This window comes from Ixodes scapularis, unplaced genomic scaffold (assembly GCF_016920785.2).
Source record: "Ixodes scapularis isolate PalLabHiFi unplaced genomic scaffold, ASM1692078v2 PGA_scaffold1__304_contigs__length_218370807, whole genome shotgun sequence".
Lineage (NCBI taxonomy): Eukaryota > Metazoa > Arthropoda > Arachnida > Ixodida > Ixodidae > Ixodes > Ixodes scapularis.
The window spans coordinates 174,782,327-174,799,019 of NW_024609846.1; the positions used below are offsets into that span (position 1 = coordinate 174,782,327).

At 44.4% G+C, this 16,693-nt stretch overlaps 2 protein-coding genes across 2 annotated transcripts in view; one reads left to right on the top strand and one right to left on the bottom strand.

Moving 5' to 3' along the window:
* LOC8052220 (protein Wnt-4-like) overlaps positions 1-1,462 on the bottom strand; it is an 80,015-nt gene extending 78,553 nt beyond the window's left edge. The window contains exon 1 of the mRNA XM_002435998.4: positions 1,194-1,462. Within this exon, the coding sequence (XP_002436043.2) occupies positions 1,194-1,291 (98 nt within the window). The 5' untranslated portion in view covers positions 1,292-1,462. The remainder of the gene's footprint in view (positions 1-1,193) is intronic.
* A 1,272-nt stretch (positions 1,463-2,734) lies between these two features.
* The window catches only part of LOC115328380 (vacuolar protein sorting-associated protein 11 homolog), a 60,735-nt gene continuing 46,776 nt past the window's right edge, over positions 2,735-16,693 (top strand). The window contains exons 1-7 of the mRNA XM_029989577.4: positions 2,735-2,820; positions 3,290-3,364; positions 6,275-6,448; positions 8,697-8,747; positions 9,042-9,110; positions 9,273-9,370; positions 16,314-16,473. Of these exons, the coding sequence (XP_029845437.1) occupies positions 2,758-2,820; positions 3,290-3,364; positions 6,275-6,448; positions 8,697-8,747; positions 9,042-9,110; positions 9,273-9,370; positions 16,314-16,473 (690 nt within the window). The 5' untranslated portion in view covers positions 2,735-2,757. The remainder of the gene's footprint in view (positions 2,821-3,289; positions 3,365-6,274; positions 6,449-8,696; positions 8,748-9,041; positions 9,111-9,272; positions 9,371-16,313; positions 16,474-16,693) is intronic.

Sequence of the window (16,693 nt, forward strand, 5' to 3'; positions counted from 1 at the left end):
AATAGAAACCGCTCTGTTTAACTCTGAAATCGCCCATGATGTGAGTCGTCTATGATCACGAGAAATAAATACACGCGTTTGCCCAGTCTGTCCCCTCGAAAACATTTTCTCCGCGTATCGGGGTATTCCTATTAAATGGGGTCCATTGTACTGAGACATGACTGTGTTCAACGAAACCGACACGGAACCGAGTAGAAACAATCACGGTATCGCTTTCAACATGACAAGGAAGCCACCTAGGGGTCCCCTAACCAAGAGATGCAAATGGTGAACAACAATGGTTAACTAAACGGTATTTGCGACCGGACATTACAGTATTAATAAAAGATCGGAGCTGGAAAAACGAAGGTGCACCGGTCGTTCATCTTCACCAAGGTGATTTACGTCGAGATTATGTTTTCGGCTCACGATTGTGAAGAATATCTTACTAATCCTTAGAATGGACGCAACTCGTCAAAATAATTGCCAGAATCTCCGTTTGTGTCTACAGGTGTACGGCGGCTCGTGGGAGCCACGGGCACGAGGCTTTGAACGCCGACTTTCTCTCGCGAGTGCTCTCAGAAACAAAGTATTCGGTCGAAGTATGCCCTCGGGCTTGAGATATTAATTAGAGTATCTCTGTTAGAAGCGTAGAAAATGCGACGTAAAAATTGCCACGAACTATATATAAGCGGTGCCATCAAGTGCAGAAATGGTTCCTTAATATTACTATTATTTCTTAAATTTATTGCAAACGCGCGTATAAGGAAATAAGAACGAATTACGAACAGCCAGTACCGAAATAATTAAAATATATATTGGCGTTAGAAACTCGGTCAGAATCTATTTTTACCAACATAAAATGCATGTTTGCATAAATATTTGTCAATCAACGACACCGGTAGAGTAAATCATTTTAAGCATGCATTACTGACTCTAAACCAAAGAAAGCGAGTCAAAATGACGTTGGGTCTATTTAGAAAAGAAACAAGAAACTCAATGACACGCGCTACATTTCTTCCAAATTAAACAACCCGCGATCGTCCCAGAAAGACGTCCTCGAACGAACACGTGCGCACTCGCTCCGCCTGCTCGCAACGCTCCTGTCAGCATTCCCAAAGTCGCTCTGCGCGCACAAGTTTTCGAGCGGGACATTCGAAGGCTGCCACTCTTTTACTCATCCAGACAGGAATATAATAAGGAAAAGCACTTACAGCCATCTAATTCCGCCCACGGGTCGACAGCAGAGCACGAGTCCGATGGTGACACCGCAAAGCAAGGCAGCAGCAGCCTTGGTGGTGCAAACGCGCATGTTGAGGCGCTCACATGGTGCGCCGTCGTGCGCCCCCCAGAGAGAAATCCTTGCACACTTGCACACTTTCCGGCGAGCTCACGCGGGGAGCGAGCGCTCGAATGCGACGGAGCCGACGGAGCGACCCGTCGCGAGGCCAAGTCCCCACCCGCGCGCGTGTTCCGCAAACACGCCGCACGAGAGGCGCGTGGCGCTGCTATCAGGCCCCTTGGCGTGACGTCATAGGTGCCGCGATTCATATGCTATGGTTGGATGGAATCATCGCTTTGGGATCTTCTTAATATTGTTTTTTAATTGTCCCGTTATACCTAAGATCTTGACCCCGGCATATAGGTATTTAATAGTAACAATTTCGTTGTTTATCCAAGCTAGATGCACGAAAATAATAATAATAATAATAATAATAATAATAATAATAATAATAATAATAATAAGAAGAAGAAGAAGAAGAAGAAGAAGAAAGAAAAACAAAAGAGAGAGAGTCATTAGATGTTTAGACAGCGGGGGTTTAGTCTGCCACGGTTGGGTGACCAACTGTAGATGAGAAATTTAGCTAGTGCTAAATTTCTCATCTGATATGTTTTATTTATTAAAATTAGTGACAGAGGAAAAAAGTGCGCCCTTTTCTGCTTTCACTTATGATGAGCGCACTGGGAGATTATCGCTGAAGTCAGTATTTGCTGAATGGAATAGTGAAGGCAACTCCAGAGTCCAGACGATGAACTGATCAACACTGATTGTAGTGGCATCGCTGAGAAATGCACTGTTCTATGCACTCATATGAAGCGATAGATGCTCTTACGCTTTGAGTAAGGGCTTCCATAGTTCGACGTCACTTTACTTCTTTTTTCTTTCTCTCCCCCCTCCCTCCCCCTCCCTTTTACAAGGAGTTCGGAATCGTTATCGCTCAAAACAATGGGGCCAGCACTTGAGAGAACGCGATGTAGGACGGCACCGGGGTTATCTGGGCGCCTTGGGTGTCTGCATTGTCTTGAGAACCATCTTAAGGTTCGATAATGTGTTTCTTTGTTTTGTTTGGTCCGATTAAGCTGTCGCGATGTCGCCGTCAGTTTCTTTGAACGCTCGCCAGCAGAGCCAGCAGAGTTTAAGACAATTTATTAGAAATACTAACTCTTCCAGTGAGTGTATTTATTAACAAGTAAATGTTTTGAACAGTCGGAAATTGCACTTACATGTGCAATCTGAGGTTTGTTGAGGCGCTTCAACGGAAAGGAAATGCGTCGAAACATTTCGACCAATGTTGGTTTCAGTTTTCAGAACTTGAAAACGAAACACAATTTGACTGTTTATCCCTCGTTGTGTTTATCGTACGTTCAGTGCCTATAATGAAGATATATATTTCATGTAATTTTGCATCATCATTGTTTTTTGGAGCAAAATATTTTAGTTAATGAGAAATATTTATTTTGAAGGTTTTCGGCAGCAGACAACGATGATGATCTTCGATGCTGCGACCACAGCGTCATCGAGTGGCTGACAGTGAAACCGAAAATGCAATGGCGTTCAAGGTGAGCGTACTCCTTCGTGGAGTTTTTGTTTACGTTACGTTTCTGGTGCTTACCGCACCAATTTTTATTAAGTAATTGAGACCAATGCTTACTGGCATTCAAAGAACTCGTATCTTATAATTGCATTTCACGTGGGCTTCTAAAAGCCGCAGATACCTAGTGCGAGCTCATGTGCACCATGAGCCCATCATTCTATCGCGTTGAAAGAACCGTTCTGTTTATTATATGACTTACTCTTTCCTCGCTCTGACGTTTTCGATATAGTACCTGAGAGATTTTCATCTTCTGCTTATTCCGGTTTTTTTGTTTTCTCAGACTGGTGACTCAAAGATACTCTCCCAGCTGCAGTACTCTTTCGAGTGCTGACCCACCCCCTTCCTTGTCGTATTGAATCGTTGTTGCTGATCATTACGCTTGTTAGCTTATTAAAAACAATATGAACTAATCAAACAACTATCGCGCTTTTCAGTTGCGACGGTATAACTTCTTCGACAAGGAAGTCGTCAAGGACCCCGAGACCAATAAAAACTTTGAGAAGCTCGAGGTAAGTTTCTGTCGACCGAGAGTGATAAAACATGTAAACTGGTGACTCAGTGGGAAATGGGTGCGCTTGGTATCAACAGACATCCGATCTATTTGTTCGGAAGAGCGTTTACTACAATTATGTGCTGATCATTCTTGAATCCCCGTCGTTGCTGATATTTCTGATTGAATTGATGGGAGGTGAAGCGATGATTTCAAGCAGCGGTCAGATTGCTTGCTTCTGTCACCCAAAATGATCAGACATCCAAGTCGTGTAATCCTCTGGTTTTTTTTATCTCGAGTGAAGCAACATGTTCAGTTTTCATCATTCATGTACAATTTCACCTCTGACTCAGGGACGTTTTGCTTGATTTGTGGACCAAAGACTGGCTTAATTTGCTGAAGAAGCAATGCCCAGATATGTTTTCCAATAAGTATTTTTAGATCAACCGGATAAAAAATAAGCTACGAAAATGAGACTTTGAGGCTGTTTTCAAGAAATAAAAAGCTTGAGAGTTGTTCCAGCAAAGCTTCGACCTTATTCAGCTTGATCTTTTTAATGGGATCCAAATGCCTGCTACATGGTGCCTAAATTACATCGCATCCATGATATGTAGCGGAATATGAGGAACGGTAACTTGTGCCAGTACTAATGAAAGGCATTGGCACAAGTGAACAGCTAGCTAGCATTTCATCTGCTCGAAACCTTGTACAAAAAGGGTACTGGACAAAGCTAAGCACTCGATACACTATCTTTCACGGTGTTCTGGGTAATGCAAAAGGTGTAGATTTTCCGGTGTTTATTGATAAGGGAAAACGGTAGATTTGTTTGGAATTTGTTTATTTTTCAAATATCCGTGTACTACTGTGATCTGTTTGGACGGACCCGGGAAACTGTGATAATCAGTGAGAAAGTCCTATGAAAAATCAAATATCAGCTCTAAAACGGGAGAGTTTCAACAAAAAAAGTCCTAGTTGTAACAAAAATTTTTGGAAATCGGTGTTTTTCGGCATTAGCCGATTTTTGCACTTTTGACACCAACGGATGTTAATTAGCATTTTTCAGTTGAAAGTGGAAAGCCTATGGCCTGTTATGCATGAAACAGAGAATGTTATGCAATCATCCTTGTTTAAATGGAATTTGAACCCTCCTATCCTGAAGCCAAGAAAGGTACTGTCACATGAAGCAATGGCCAATATGCAACGTAGCAGTGCACCTAGTGGTTTGAGTGCACTCTGGGTGTAGGAGACTGTCAGCGGGTAGTTTCGGTTTCACCGGATTTCTGTATCTGTCATCTGCTGTTGTCTCTGCACCGCCATTGCTCACGTCGTCGTGGATTGCTCCACACTTATGCACGATGCAGTAAGTACCCTTATCTTCTCGTCGCTACATATGAAACACAGGAATAACAAAGCAATTACGATTTTGCTGGCACGGGGAGCAAGCAAAACTGCCGCAATGGTAAAGTAAAGTAAACAGATTGATGTGCGCTGAACGCTATGCCAGCTCACTACGTGCATTTGTTTGCAACCTACTGAGACTAGTACTCCAGTTTTATAACACCCTTGCTTCGCCAATCTCTATTTTCAATCAGGCTAACGTGGCACATGACGAACCTCACTGTACGTGAATGCATTACAACGCAAACATGCACCTTTTACTAAGTCGCTGTGAGGAAATTGGCCATGGGAATTATCAAAACACAGTCGTGGTGTTGGTGTGCCCATAGCGATCGGCAAATCAAGGGTATTATAAAACCGGAATACTAGTCTCTGGCTGCTCTCATGGTTGCAAACAAATGCACGCAGTGAGCTGGCATGGTGTTCTGTGTACATCGATCTGCATTCACTTGACTTCGGCATTGTGCCGTTTTTACTGGTTCCCCGTCTCTGTGTCAGCAGAATCCTAATTGTTTCTTTATTCGCTGTCTCTGATATGTAGCGACGAGAAGAAAAATGTACTTACTGCATCGCACTTAAGTGTAGAGCAATCCTTGACGACGTGAGCAATGGCAGTGCAGAGGTGATAGAATACGACAGATCCATGACTCGACGAAACCGAAACCACCTATTGACAGTCTCCTGCTCCCAGAGTGCACCTTAACCACTAGAGGTGCTGCTATTTTGCATATTGCCCATCATTAGTTTTCCTCATTACCATTGTAAGAGCCTTTCTGTTTGTAGTAGGTGATAAAGCAGTCAACTTAAATCTCACAGTTTATTTAGTTAGTAATTGTTGTGTGCAAGCATTTGCCTACAACAATAAGCAGAATTGTTCCCCACTGGCCAAATTGTCCATCTCTAGTGGAGATGAGAGTTCCCAGGTTTAAAGGCCGACGACCAGTTCGCGCTTTCCACTTTTCACTCGCTTCCTCCTCTCCCCCTTCTGCCCTGTCTACCGTTGCTTGTTTCCTCCTCTCCCATAACGAGGAGGATCTTCTGCCTTGCAGAATCTCGAGTCTGGTCGTCGGCCTTTAAATACAAACAAAAATCCTCCATATGAACAGCATTCACACAACCAATTTTGCGCTTCAGGCGCTGTTCATAACGAAAATTTGTTTTGTATGCTTTCCTTCTACTATCATGTCTCGTTAAAATGGACACCCCCATTCCCCTAAGAAGTGGTCTATGAAGTGAGTGGTTTATAAGATTGAGACAAAAATGCACATATTTCCTTAGTTCATTCACAAAATCCTTTTTATGTAGCAGGGTATTCATATTAATGGGATCCATAAATTAATGCGACATGACTGTACAACTCCTGACTGTGCCTTTTTGTGCACTAGAACTTCTAGAATCCTACTGTTTAAAGGTGGCAGTTACTTTGAAGGACACACTGTTTTTCGCTTGCACCTTAAATATTTTGTAGCAATTCCTCCGCCGGTTGTGTGCGCTGTGTGCAGTGCTTTGAGTCGGTCACGTGACTGTGCAGGACGTGAGCGTGACATGCAGCTCGAGCGGGCGTGGGCAGCTGGTGCTCGGGGATGTGGAGGGCCACGTGATCTACATCAACCGGCAGCTGCAGATGTCCGGCTTCAAGGCCTACGTACTCACCATCGAGTTTCTGCAGCAGATGCGAGAGAACTCCCTCCTAGTCACCGTTGGAGTGAGCTTGTCATGTCTTTTTTCTCTTTGGTATTGTTCAGCAATGTAGGCAGAGGAGGGGTTCCGGGATTGAAACATTTCCTCAGAATGATCCAGCCCCTTCACCTCAACCACTCTTCACGCCTAGCTCCCCCCCTCCCCCCCAAATGATTCCTAAATTTACCACAGGTATATTTTCCTTTTAGTTTTTTTTTTCTAGGGTTTGGAAAGGAAGTCCTCACTGTAAAATTGCCAGCAGAAAACTGGTGTTTGAAGGTGGAACGTTGCAGTTTCCCTCAAAATTGTATTTTGCTAGTTACGATAGATTATGATCCAGCCTTAGAAGACTACTTCGCTCCTAAGAAAGCATGTCTTTGATGCAGAGAGCTTGTTGGCAGATTTTGAGTCATATTGCAAAAGTTCAAAATTGAAATGGTGAAAATTTGGTCCCAAAATCACCCCTATAAACTGAAAATTCCGCTAGTTATATTTTCAGTTTGTTGCCAACGAAATGTCTCAACGTCGGTGATTGAGAACCATGTAACGCTTTTTGTCTGCCACTGGCAGTGTGGAGAGCACACTGCTAGCACACAGACAAGGTAGAGAAGATATCATGGTAAAAAAGCTCACAGGTTCCGGCAATTTTATATGCTACATTTGCAAGATGTCGAGCTTAAATTTCATTAATGGCTTTGTCACGTTTTCCAACACCTGAATAACAGTTTTGAGTGAAAACCAAGGAACAAGTTAGTTTTGGACTGGAGCGGTTCCTTTAAGGGGAAGTTGAAGTACTTTCTGCCTCCGGTTACCTGCGAAGCTGCAATGATGTAGACAACATGAGCTTTTCTTTTTTTTTTTTTTTAAGAAATTTGGAGGTGTTTTAGGTTGCATGTGTGTAACAGTTTGTTAGGACATTCCATCATATATGTATTTTACAACAATTGCAAACACACTTTGCCACTGACTTAGAAGCATAAACACTCAGAACAAGGAAGTGTTAATGACGAGGCACCAGCTGTCTCCTGGCTTTTTTTTAATCTTCATATGGCGATGCTCGGTGGCAGTGCCTAGGGCAATAAGACAGATTGGTGTCATGGGGAAGTAGGCAGTGGCTCAGATGAGTTGTTGTTTTTGGCTCCAGATAACCTTTCAACTTGGAGAGAGAAATACACCCTTTGCAAAAATCACAAAAGCCCGCGCGCGCCACGTGGCAAATTATGGGAGTCCTCGGTATGCCCCTCCTATCACTTTTCCTCCCGCTCCCACGTGACATACGCAAGCAGGCACAGGTTTACCAAGGCAACAACTTTGAGCAGCCGAGTCGGACGAGCGCACGGAAATGAGGGAGAGGGTATGGCGTTGGCTAGCTTGCGAGGCTTCCCCTTTCTCATCCCTCTCCTTTGTACCGGCTCCGTCGTCTACTACACCAAAGCTTTGTCGAGCCTAGTCGAACCCTGCCACGGTTGCGGTGCAAAATAGGTGGATTTGGTGACACTGCAAGACGTGAACGTCTGTCGAGTTCTGTCCAACGGCGCAACGCAGACAAGAGTTGGCCTGGGTACTACATACAGCACAGATACGGTATGCCGCCAACGACATACAACATGCCGGCGGATGGCTGCAATGCCCCATTGGCCGCTGGTGGTAGCTGCTGCCACTCATGCACAGTCATGGAGACGCAATGAGAATGTGCATGATTTGTGCCGAGGGCTCTGAAAATCCCCCGTTGTCGTGGCGTCGTACATATTGCAACAGATCTATCATCGGGCAATCAAGACGTTGTTGTCATCTCTCGCATTGCCCGCCAAGGTGCACAACACGTCGTTCCTCTCTTTACCTCTTCAAGAAGCATTGTAGACCGACTAAGTTGAGCGGTGCAAATAGGCGCGCGGTTGACCGGCACATCGCCAGCGATCGATGAGCAGGAGAGTGAAAGTTGAACAATATTTTCAGTCTAAAGTCACCCAAAGAGGTAAGGAGTGCACCATTTTGCCGTCTACATCATCAGCTCGGTCAGAGGTTTAGAATCCGGCTTCTAGAAGTCATTTTTTTTCCCTGCAAATACAGGTCATTCTCAAGCTTAAAATTTTTAAAATTATGCTTAGGGATGAGTTTTAGTTGTTTGTAGCAACAAAAAATACATTTATGTTAGGGTTATCAGTGGCCTTTTAAGAAGGGAATATTTTACAGTTGCACTCAAAAAGTAGGCATCAGGGATGATATACCAAGGGCTCCCATGACTGAATTGAGCATATTGTTGTTTTTCTTAGGCTGATGAAAAAGGAATCAATCCCCTGATCAAAGTTTGGAACCAAGAGAAGGTAAGAAAACATTCTATACTACTTTGAACAAAGGTGTCTATTGGCTAAACGAGAATGAAGGGGGCACAGGCCAATAGTATTACCGTAGTCATATATACAAAGCAATTTTATCCTAGTTTTAGCCAAATTTTTTGTGGTAATGAGGCAGAAATAGTTTATGCATCGAAACCTTATTTAGTCCTTGTCTAGTTCCACTTTTGAGACTGCATTAGGTTTTCTAAATTGATTCTAGGTATTTATTGATCGATTAAACATTAACAAACATCTTTTTATATCTTTTTTTTTTTTTTTCAGGCAGACAAGCAAGGCATTCCACTGTGTGTCAGGATTGTGCGTGCTGTCGCGGGTATCAATGTATCTCCCGTAAGTATATCAAACCCCCTGAAACTTACTTTTGTCGCTTTTTTAAACAAATTGTTACTTGTTGAAATTTCCTACCATAGTACTACGGTATATATTATCATCAGTATCATCAGTGTCCCATGTTTTAATTTTAGTCTGATCATCGTGCTGCTTTCGATGCAGGTCAAGTCCCTCGCAGTACATGAGAACCTCAACTTGATGGCAGTTGGCTTTGACGACGGAAATGTGCTTCTGTTTCGTGGGGACATTACGCGGGACAGGTGGGCTTTTAAGCGCTTGTTTTCATTCAAAATTGTTACTTAGAAACAAAAAAAAAATGAAAAGGGTATTTTATTCAGCTGGAAAAGTGCTGGATAGAACCAGTATTCTGTTTGTATTTGATCCTCTTCTAGGGATCACTCTTTGAACATAGTTGTGGGTTCATTGTGAGTGGAACTATTTGTAGGGTTGTGCAAATACCCTAAATTTTGAATAGTAGTTTCAATAATATGCATTCGATATCTACTTCAAGGAGAACTGCACTGTCTGCGTCTTTCGAATTGTTGATTGCGGCGAATTAGCCCCGTTGAGCTTGCTTCTTACCAAGCTCCGATGCACTGCGGAGAAGCAATACCTGTGGAGGCGAGCTCTGTGGATGAAAAAAGGGGACGATGGACGAAAAAAGGGGGCAGCACACAGTAAGCCTCCCTTTTTTCATCCGTCGTCTCCGGTTTCAAATGTCTGTGACTTAAACAAGCTTTCCTGTTCGCTAACGATTGCCTCAAATCATGTCCCACCCTCTTTGCAGACTCCCCTAGTATAGACGGCTGCATTTGTAAGACATGTTAAGCTCCTAAAGTTCTTTTTCACACCCAAAAATGGGCTTTAAGCTACTCCGAAAGGTGCTCCCAAATGATTCCGCCCAATCACATCACCAAATGTTGCAAAAACGAGTGTGCACGAAAAAAAGAAAAATATTTCATTTTGTGCAATACTTGGGTCACTAGACTCATTTCGAGTACTCGGACACGCTTCTGTTTGGTGCTTCTTTTTCGGTACGATATGCCAAAATAGAAGCGTGCTTTGGAATCACTCTTCACGGGCCTTTAAAATGCAACTTCAGTCAAATTTTGGTGTTGAGAAAACAATGCAGTCATACTTTGTATCATCTGAAAAGCGTACATGCAAAATATCACATGTAGGCTTTCCAGCTTCGTTGGCTGAAAGGTTGATTAAACCGGCCAACGAAGTCGGAGCAACTTCACGGGCACCAAAATCCACCCAATCTAGTGGGCGACGCTCGACCTGCGGAGCAGCGCAGTCGACGCCACTGTGTGGACATGGCCAACACCGTGCGGAAGAACAACAACTGGAAGGGTTGTTTTGTCTGTCTCTTACTTTTCGAAGCAAGGTCGAGAGAGAGACGACAGAGTGTGGAGTGTGACTGTGCTGGGTCGACATTGCCGTAACACCGTCCGCCGCTTTCGTTGATGACATAGCCGACGTCTCCGTACCACGTAATATCCAGTAGTTGATGAGCAGGACCAATGTTGCCTGCCACGGGCAAGGTTTTGGTTTCGCTTTGTGATTTTCATTTAAATGAGGTGTGCAAGAAAACTATCTAACTTTTTGGAAGACGAGTGGCATAGAACCGTTTATTAGTAGTTTTGACGTGATAATCACCTGTAATCCCAGGATTTTCGGAATTGGCTGGAGTTGCCCTTTAAGGTACAATTAATTAAAGTAATTGAAATGAAAAATGAGTTCCACTGCATAGATATTCTACTAGAAATATATTTTTTCTAGAGAGTTCATTATGTCACATATGTCTGCAATCCGTGCACTTAAAGACCGACCAACGAAACCATTTTCCGCAAGGTAGGAAAATGCCCCTCGCGCCCTCCTCTTTTCACCCTCTCCCAAAAATCACGTGACGGCAGAGGCTTCTTTTGTGTCGGCTTTTTCTGTAGGGATAATCCTCAAAAAGCGCGAAACGAGCGGCTAGCTGCGAGCGCCACAACGACCTTGAGACGTCCAGGTGTCTTCCCTCGTTGACGCGGGCACGCGCAATCCGCAGGATTGAGGAAGCCAGCGCGACCCAACTCCTTTTCCCATGAGCTGCAGGTCCGAGGCCGCTCGGTCGGTGGAGATCGAGGGGTCGTGGTATGCTGGGTTCGTTCCAGCAGCCGCTTTCTGGCATCGCGCGGCTGCTGGAACCATTCTCGCGTCTGCACACGAATTGGCTTGCACAATAAAGGGTTCAGGTCGTCGATAATACATTTATTTCCGAAACTTATAAATCAAGTGGCTTTCCCTAATCTCTTCATTACTGTTTGAAACACATCTCCTCTCATAGGTAATTGTTCATCCCATTTTGGACTCTTTTGCGTATTTATTCCTCCTTACGTCTGCTTGATGACTGTTTTATAACTTGATAAAGACCTTTAAATATTGGCGCGGGCTTGCGCGATCAACGCTGTCCCGGATTTATTCAAAATTGGAAAGATTGGCGTCAGGAGGGGTTGAAGAAGCAAACCGTAATTTTTGCTTCTAATGAGGACGGCACAATCGTAAGATAGGTCTTTGCTTCACCTGTATCCACAACGCTCCATCGTTTGCACGATCATAATTTCTCAGTGACATACGTGTATACCACCTTTAGTCATGGTTACTATAGATGGGGCCCCACAGGCTTTCCCGTTATCAGCGAGTCGACTTTTTAACGACCGGCGACTCTCCTGAGTGAGAATAAATATTATCACCTTCAAACAACATCCACCCCTTTCTCCCCCCCTTTCCCGAGTTGGGGAAATATCAGGCAACTCCGGGAAGCAGCCTGCAGACTGCGCTTTTCGGCTACTCATTCTCAACACATTCGAACGTGGAAGTAAACACATCACATCAACGACGCCCTGTTTATTTGCAACCTAAATAATGTGGCTCTTCTGTTGGGACCCAATCGATTTCATCATCAATCATTATTTGTTACAACTTCATGGTGAATGTGTGTTCGTAGTGATGCCACAAAGTGGTCGATTCAAAGGGAGAAATAGGTCCTCGTATTTATTTTGCGGAAATACTCGCTCCTGTGACGCTCTAGTGCGTAAGGTCAAAGCACCCGAGGCAGTGCGTAATACTTTAAAACTGTCGTTGATGATGAAATATTTGTGGGAAGCGCGTAAAATTGTTTACACCAGACATACCTAAACACTACAAAATATCGCAATTGCAAAAAAAATACAGAAAAAAATCAGCTTGCGAAAACCGTTGTTTTCCTCTCTCTCTATTTCTTTTTTTTTTCGCGCCACTACAAAAAAAAAAAAAAAAGAAAGCGGCCGAGCAACGAAATTTTATCAAAACCTCGCTTCTTGGAGAAAGGACACCAGGATATACGGTAGTGAATCTGCCAGGGAGTTTGTAGAAATAATGGGCGACCATTGAATCTAGCCTTCTGCACGAATCATGCCCGCGATATTTCCATTTTCCTTCCACGCGATTAGAAGGCAAGAAGCTGGGAGAATTCATGTGCACTAACATTCTGCTTCTAAAAGAAAGTACCAGATTTCTAGCGCATGTCATTTTAGATGTAAATAGTTTAATCACTGTGCACAAACATTCAAGGCCTGGAGGATGACATGGAAGCATGGCGGAAAGCAGCTTGCTGAAAATAGAAGTCTGTATTGCATTGCACTGGTGTGAAAAAGTATTACGTATTTTTGTCTTATTTCCGTGCCAAAATAAAAACAGCATTTAGAAACCGAACACTGTGCGTTTTGAGGAGCGCCGAAAGGACATTAAAAACCGGGACAACCAGAGCTTGTCCTGGTTCCTTGTTTGTTCGGAGCCTTTCAAAAGGGGATGAAAAATTATGAACCGAGTGACCCGACTTACCACATTAGAGCAGTTCATTTCCATTGCGACAGGCTGCCTTCAAGCGTCTAGCATAGTCCAGCTTGTACTGGTCCGTTTTTACTTTCGGTTCCTTTCAAAACGTGAGCTCTAAGCCACTGGACCAAACTACCACATTCATAATCTGCGGAAGCGGAGAAGCGGAAATGCAACAAAATGAATGGTTCGCCCACGACCAGATAGAAGGGGGCCGAAATTTCTTTCAAGAAACACACAATCTTCTCTTCAATTCTGTCTAACAATTTTATGTGAAGGTGTACTTGGTTATGGCATTATTCGTTTAGGAATCAAGCGAAACTTTGTATCGGATCATTAGATGTCTACGTTCACTCCCATTCGATGCTTATCATGTTCTCGACTATGTACACGGGGTGGTTTTCAGCGGTAGGTTTTTAATCTGATTGCCCGCCAGAGCGCGAGCCAGAACGCACTACGGCCGCGGGCCGTCGCGCTCTTCTCCTTCTTCTCCGTATCAATATACAATCAAAGATGCAGGCGGGGTCGTCAATCGTGCTGGTGTCGGGAACCAGTAATTCTGACCCTTGAAATGCAGGCGTGACGCCTGCATTTCAAGGCTCCGCCGCCTACGTTCCTCCCAGGCGGCGGAGATTGTCGTTTAGAGGGGATTATATTCTGAACGGATCCAAGTTACTCGAGCAAGCTCGCATTCTGCTCGCAAAGCCCAGCCACTAAGCAAATGTAACGGACGGTGGTTCGAGAGGCGTGCAACCCTTGCCCGCTTAGCCCTTCCAACCACTTCTCCGCTTCCGTAAATTTTGAATGTTGTAGGTTGGTCCAGTGGCTTAGAGATCACTTTTTGATAGGAACCGAAAATAAAAACGGACCAGTACAAGCTCAACTATGCAAGATGCTTGAAGAGAGCCTGTCGTAATTAAAATGAACTGCTCTAATGTGGCAAGTCGGGTTAATCTGTTTATAATTGTTCATCCCCTTTTAAAAGGCTCCGGAAAAACAAGAAACCAGGAAAAGCTGAGTGACGCAAGGCGCCTCGTATTGTTCAGATTGTCCCGGTTTTTTATATCCTTTCGGCGCTCCTCAAAACTCAGTGTTCGGTTTCTAAACGCTGTTTTTATTTTCGCACAGAAATAAAACAAAAATACGTAATAATGTTTCACACCAGTGCAGTGCAATAGAGACTTTTATTTCCAGCAAGCCGCTTTCCGCCATGCTTCCATGTCATCCTCCAGGCCGCGAATGTTTGTGCACACTGATTAAACAATTTACATGTAGATTGACATGCACTAGAAATCTGGTACTTTCTTTTAGAGGCAGCATGTAAGTGCACATAAATTCCCCCAGCGTCTTGCCTTCTAATCGCGTGGAAGGAAAATGGAAATACTCGCAGATTCACAACAGTGTATCCTGGTGTCCTTTCTCCAAGAAGCGAGGTTTTGATACAATTTCGTTGCTCGGCCGCTATTTTTTTGTAGTGGCGCGAAAAAAGAAGAGAGAGAGAGGGGGGGGGGGGAGGGAGAAAGCAACGGTTTTCGCACGCTGATCGTTTTTGTTTTGTTATTTTTGTATTTTTTTGCAATTTCGTTATTTTGTAGTGTTTAGGTATGTCTTCGTGGTGTAAACAATTTTACACGCTTCCCACAAATATTTCATCATCAACGACAGTTTTAAAGTATTACGCACTGCCTCGGGTGCTTTGACCTTACGCACTAGAGCGTCACAGGAGCGAGTATTTCCGCAAAATAAATACGAGGACCTATTTCTCCCTTTGAATCAACCACTGTGGCATCACTACGAACACACATTCACCATGAAGTTGTAACAAATAATGATTGATGATGAAATCGATTGGGTCCCAACAGAGAGAGCCACATTATTTAGGTTGCAAATAAACAGGACGTCGTTGATGTGATGTGTTTACTTCCACGTTCGAATGTGTTGAGAATGAGTAGCCGAAAAGCGCAGTCTGCAGGCTGCTTCCCGGAGTTGCCTGATATTTCCCCAACTCGGGAAAGGGGGGGAGAAAGGGGTGGATGTTGTTTGAAGGTGATAATATTTATTCTCACTCAGGAGAGTTGCCGGTCGTTAAAAAGTCGACTCGCTGATAACGGGAAAGCCTGTGGGGCCCCATCTATAGTAACCATGACTAAAGGTGGTATACACGTATGTCACTGAGAAATTATGATCGTGCAAACGATGGAGCGTTGTGGATACAGGTGAAGCAAAGACCTATCTTACGATTGTGCCGTCCTCATTAGAAGCAAAAATTACGGTTTGCTTCTTCAACCCCTCCTGACGCCAATCTTTCCAATTTTGAATAAATCCGGGACAGCGTTGATCGCGCAAGCCCGCGCCAATATTTAAAGGTCTTTATCAAGTTATAAAACAGTCATCAAGCAGACGTAAGGAGGAATAAATACGCAAAAGAGTCCAAAATGGGATGAACAATTACCTATGAGAGGAGATGTGTTTCAAACAGTAATGAAGAGATTAGGGAAAGCCACTTGATTTATAAGTTTCGGAAATAAATGTATTATCGACGACCTGAACCCTTTATTGTGCAAGCCAATCCGTGTGCAGACGCGAGAATGGTTCCAGCAGCCGCGCGATGCCAGAAAGCGGCTGCTGGAACGAACCCAGCATACCACGACCCCTCGATCTCCACCGACCGAGCGGCCTCGGACCTGCAGCTCATGGGAAAAGGAGTTGGGTCGCGCTGGCTTCCTCAATCCTGCGGATTGCGCGTGCCCGCGTCAACGAGGGAAGACACCTGGACGTCTCAAGGTCGTTGTGGCGCTCGCAGCTAGCCGCTCGTTTCGCGCTTTTTGAGGATTATCCCTACAGAAAAAGCCGACACAAAAGAAGCCTCTGCCGTCACGTGATTTTTGGGAGAGGGTGAAAAGAGGAGGGCGCGAGGGGCATTTTCCTACCTTGCGGAAAATGGTTTCGTTGGTCGGTCTTTAAAAGAATTGTGGGGGGGGGGGGGGGGGGGGGGTTCAGCATCTCTAAAAGTTATTTCAAAACATGTTTCTACTTTGGGTCGACATGCCAAAATACTATCAGAATCTCTCTCAACTCAAAGGGCACCTCACAAAAATAAATATTAGGCTAAAATATTTTGAAGGGGGGGAAGCTGCATTTTGTGCCATATGTGTCCAATTCAGCAACTTAACAAAACAAGATTTTTGGGACTTTAGTGTCCCTTTAAGTGCTGATTTGAGGCATTATAGAGGCCCTGTTCGAATCGCCAAATAGCGACAGTATCAGACCCAACCGCGAGGTTATTTATAGGGAAGCGATACCACCGACATTTCGTGCTCCTTTCTGAACTGCACGCAGGCAGAGCAAGCAGACAGTGCTGCGTGTGGGAACGAGCCCGGTGAATGCACTGGCCTTCCTCACGGTGAACAGGCCCAACCAGCAGAACAGTCACCTGTTCGCAGGCACCGCCAGCCAGGTCGTCTCCGTCAACCTCGCCGTCAGAGACAAGGAAACCATGGTGACGTTTGCTCTTCCTCGCTTTACTTCGTCTGCTGTAGCCTGGCAAACGGCACAGGCTACAGCCCCGGCAAGCCAACCCGCGCATCAGAGGGAAACACGTGACTGCCCTAATTACCAGAGAGATAGCCCACCTAAAATCGAAAGCAATGTGGTGAACATTGACTTAAAATGAAAGAAACACGTGAGGACGAAACAGACGATACAGCTTTCAGCAGTCG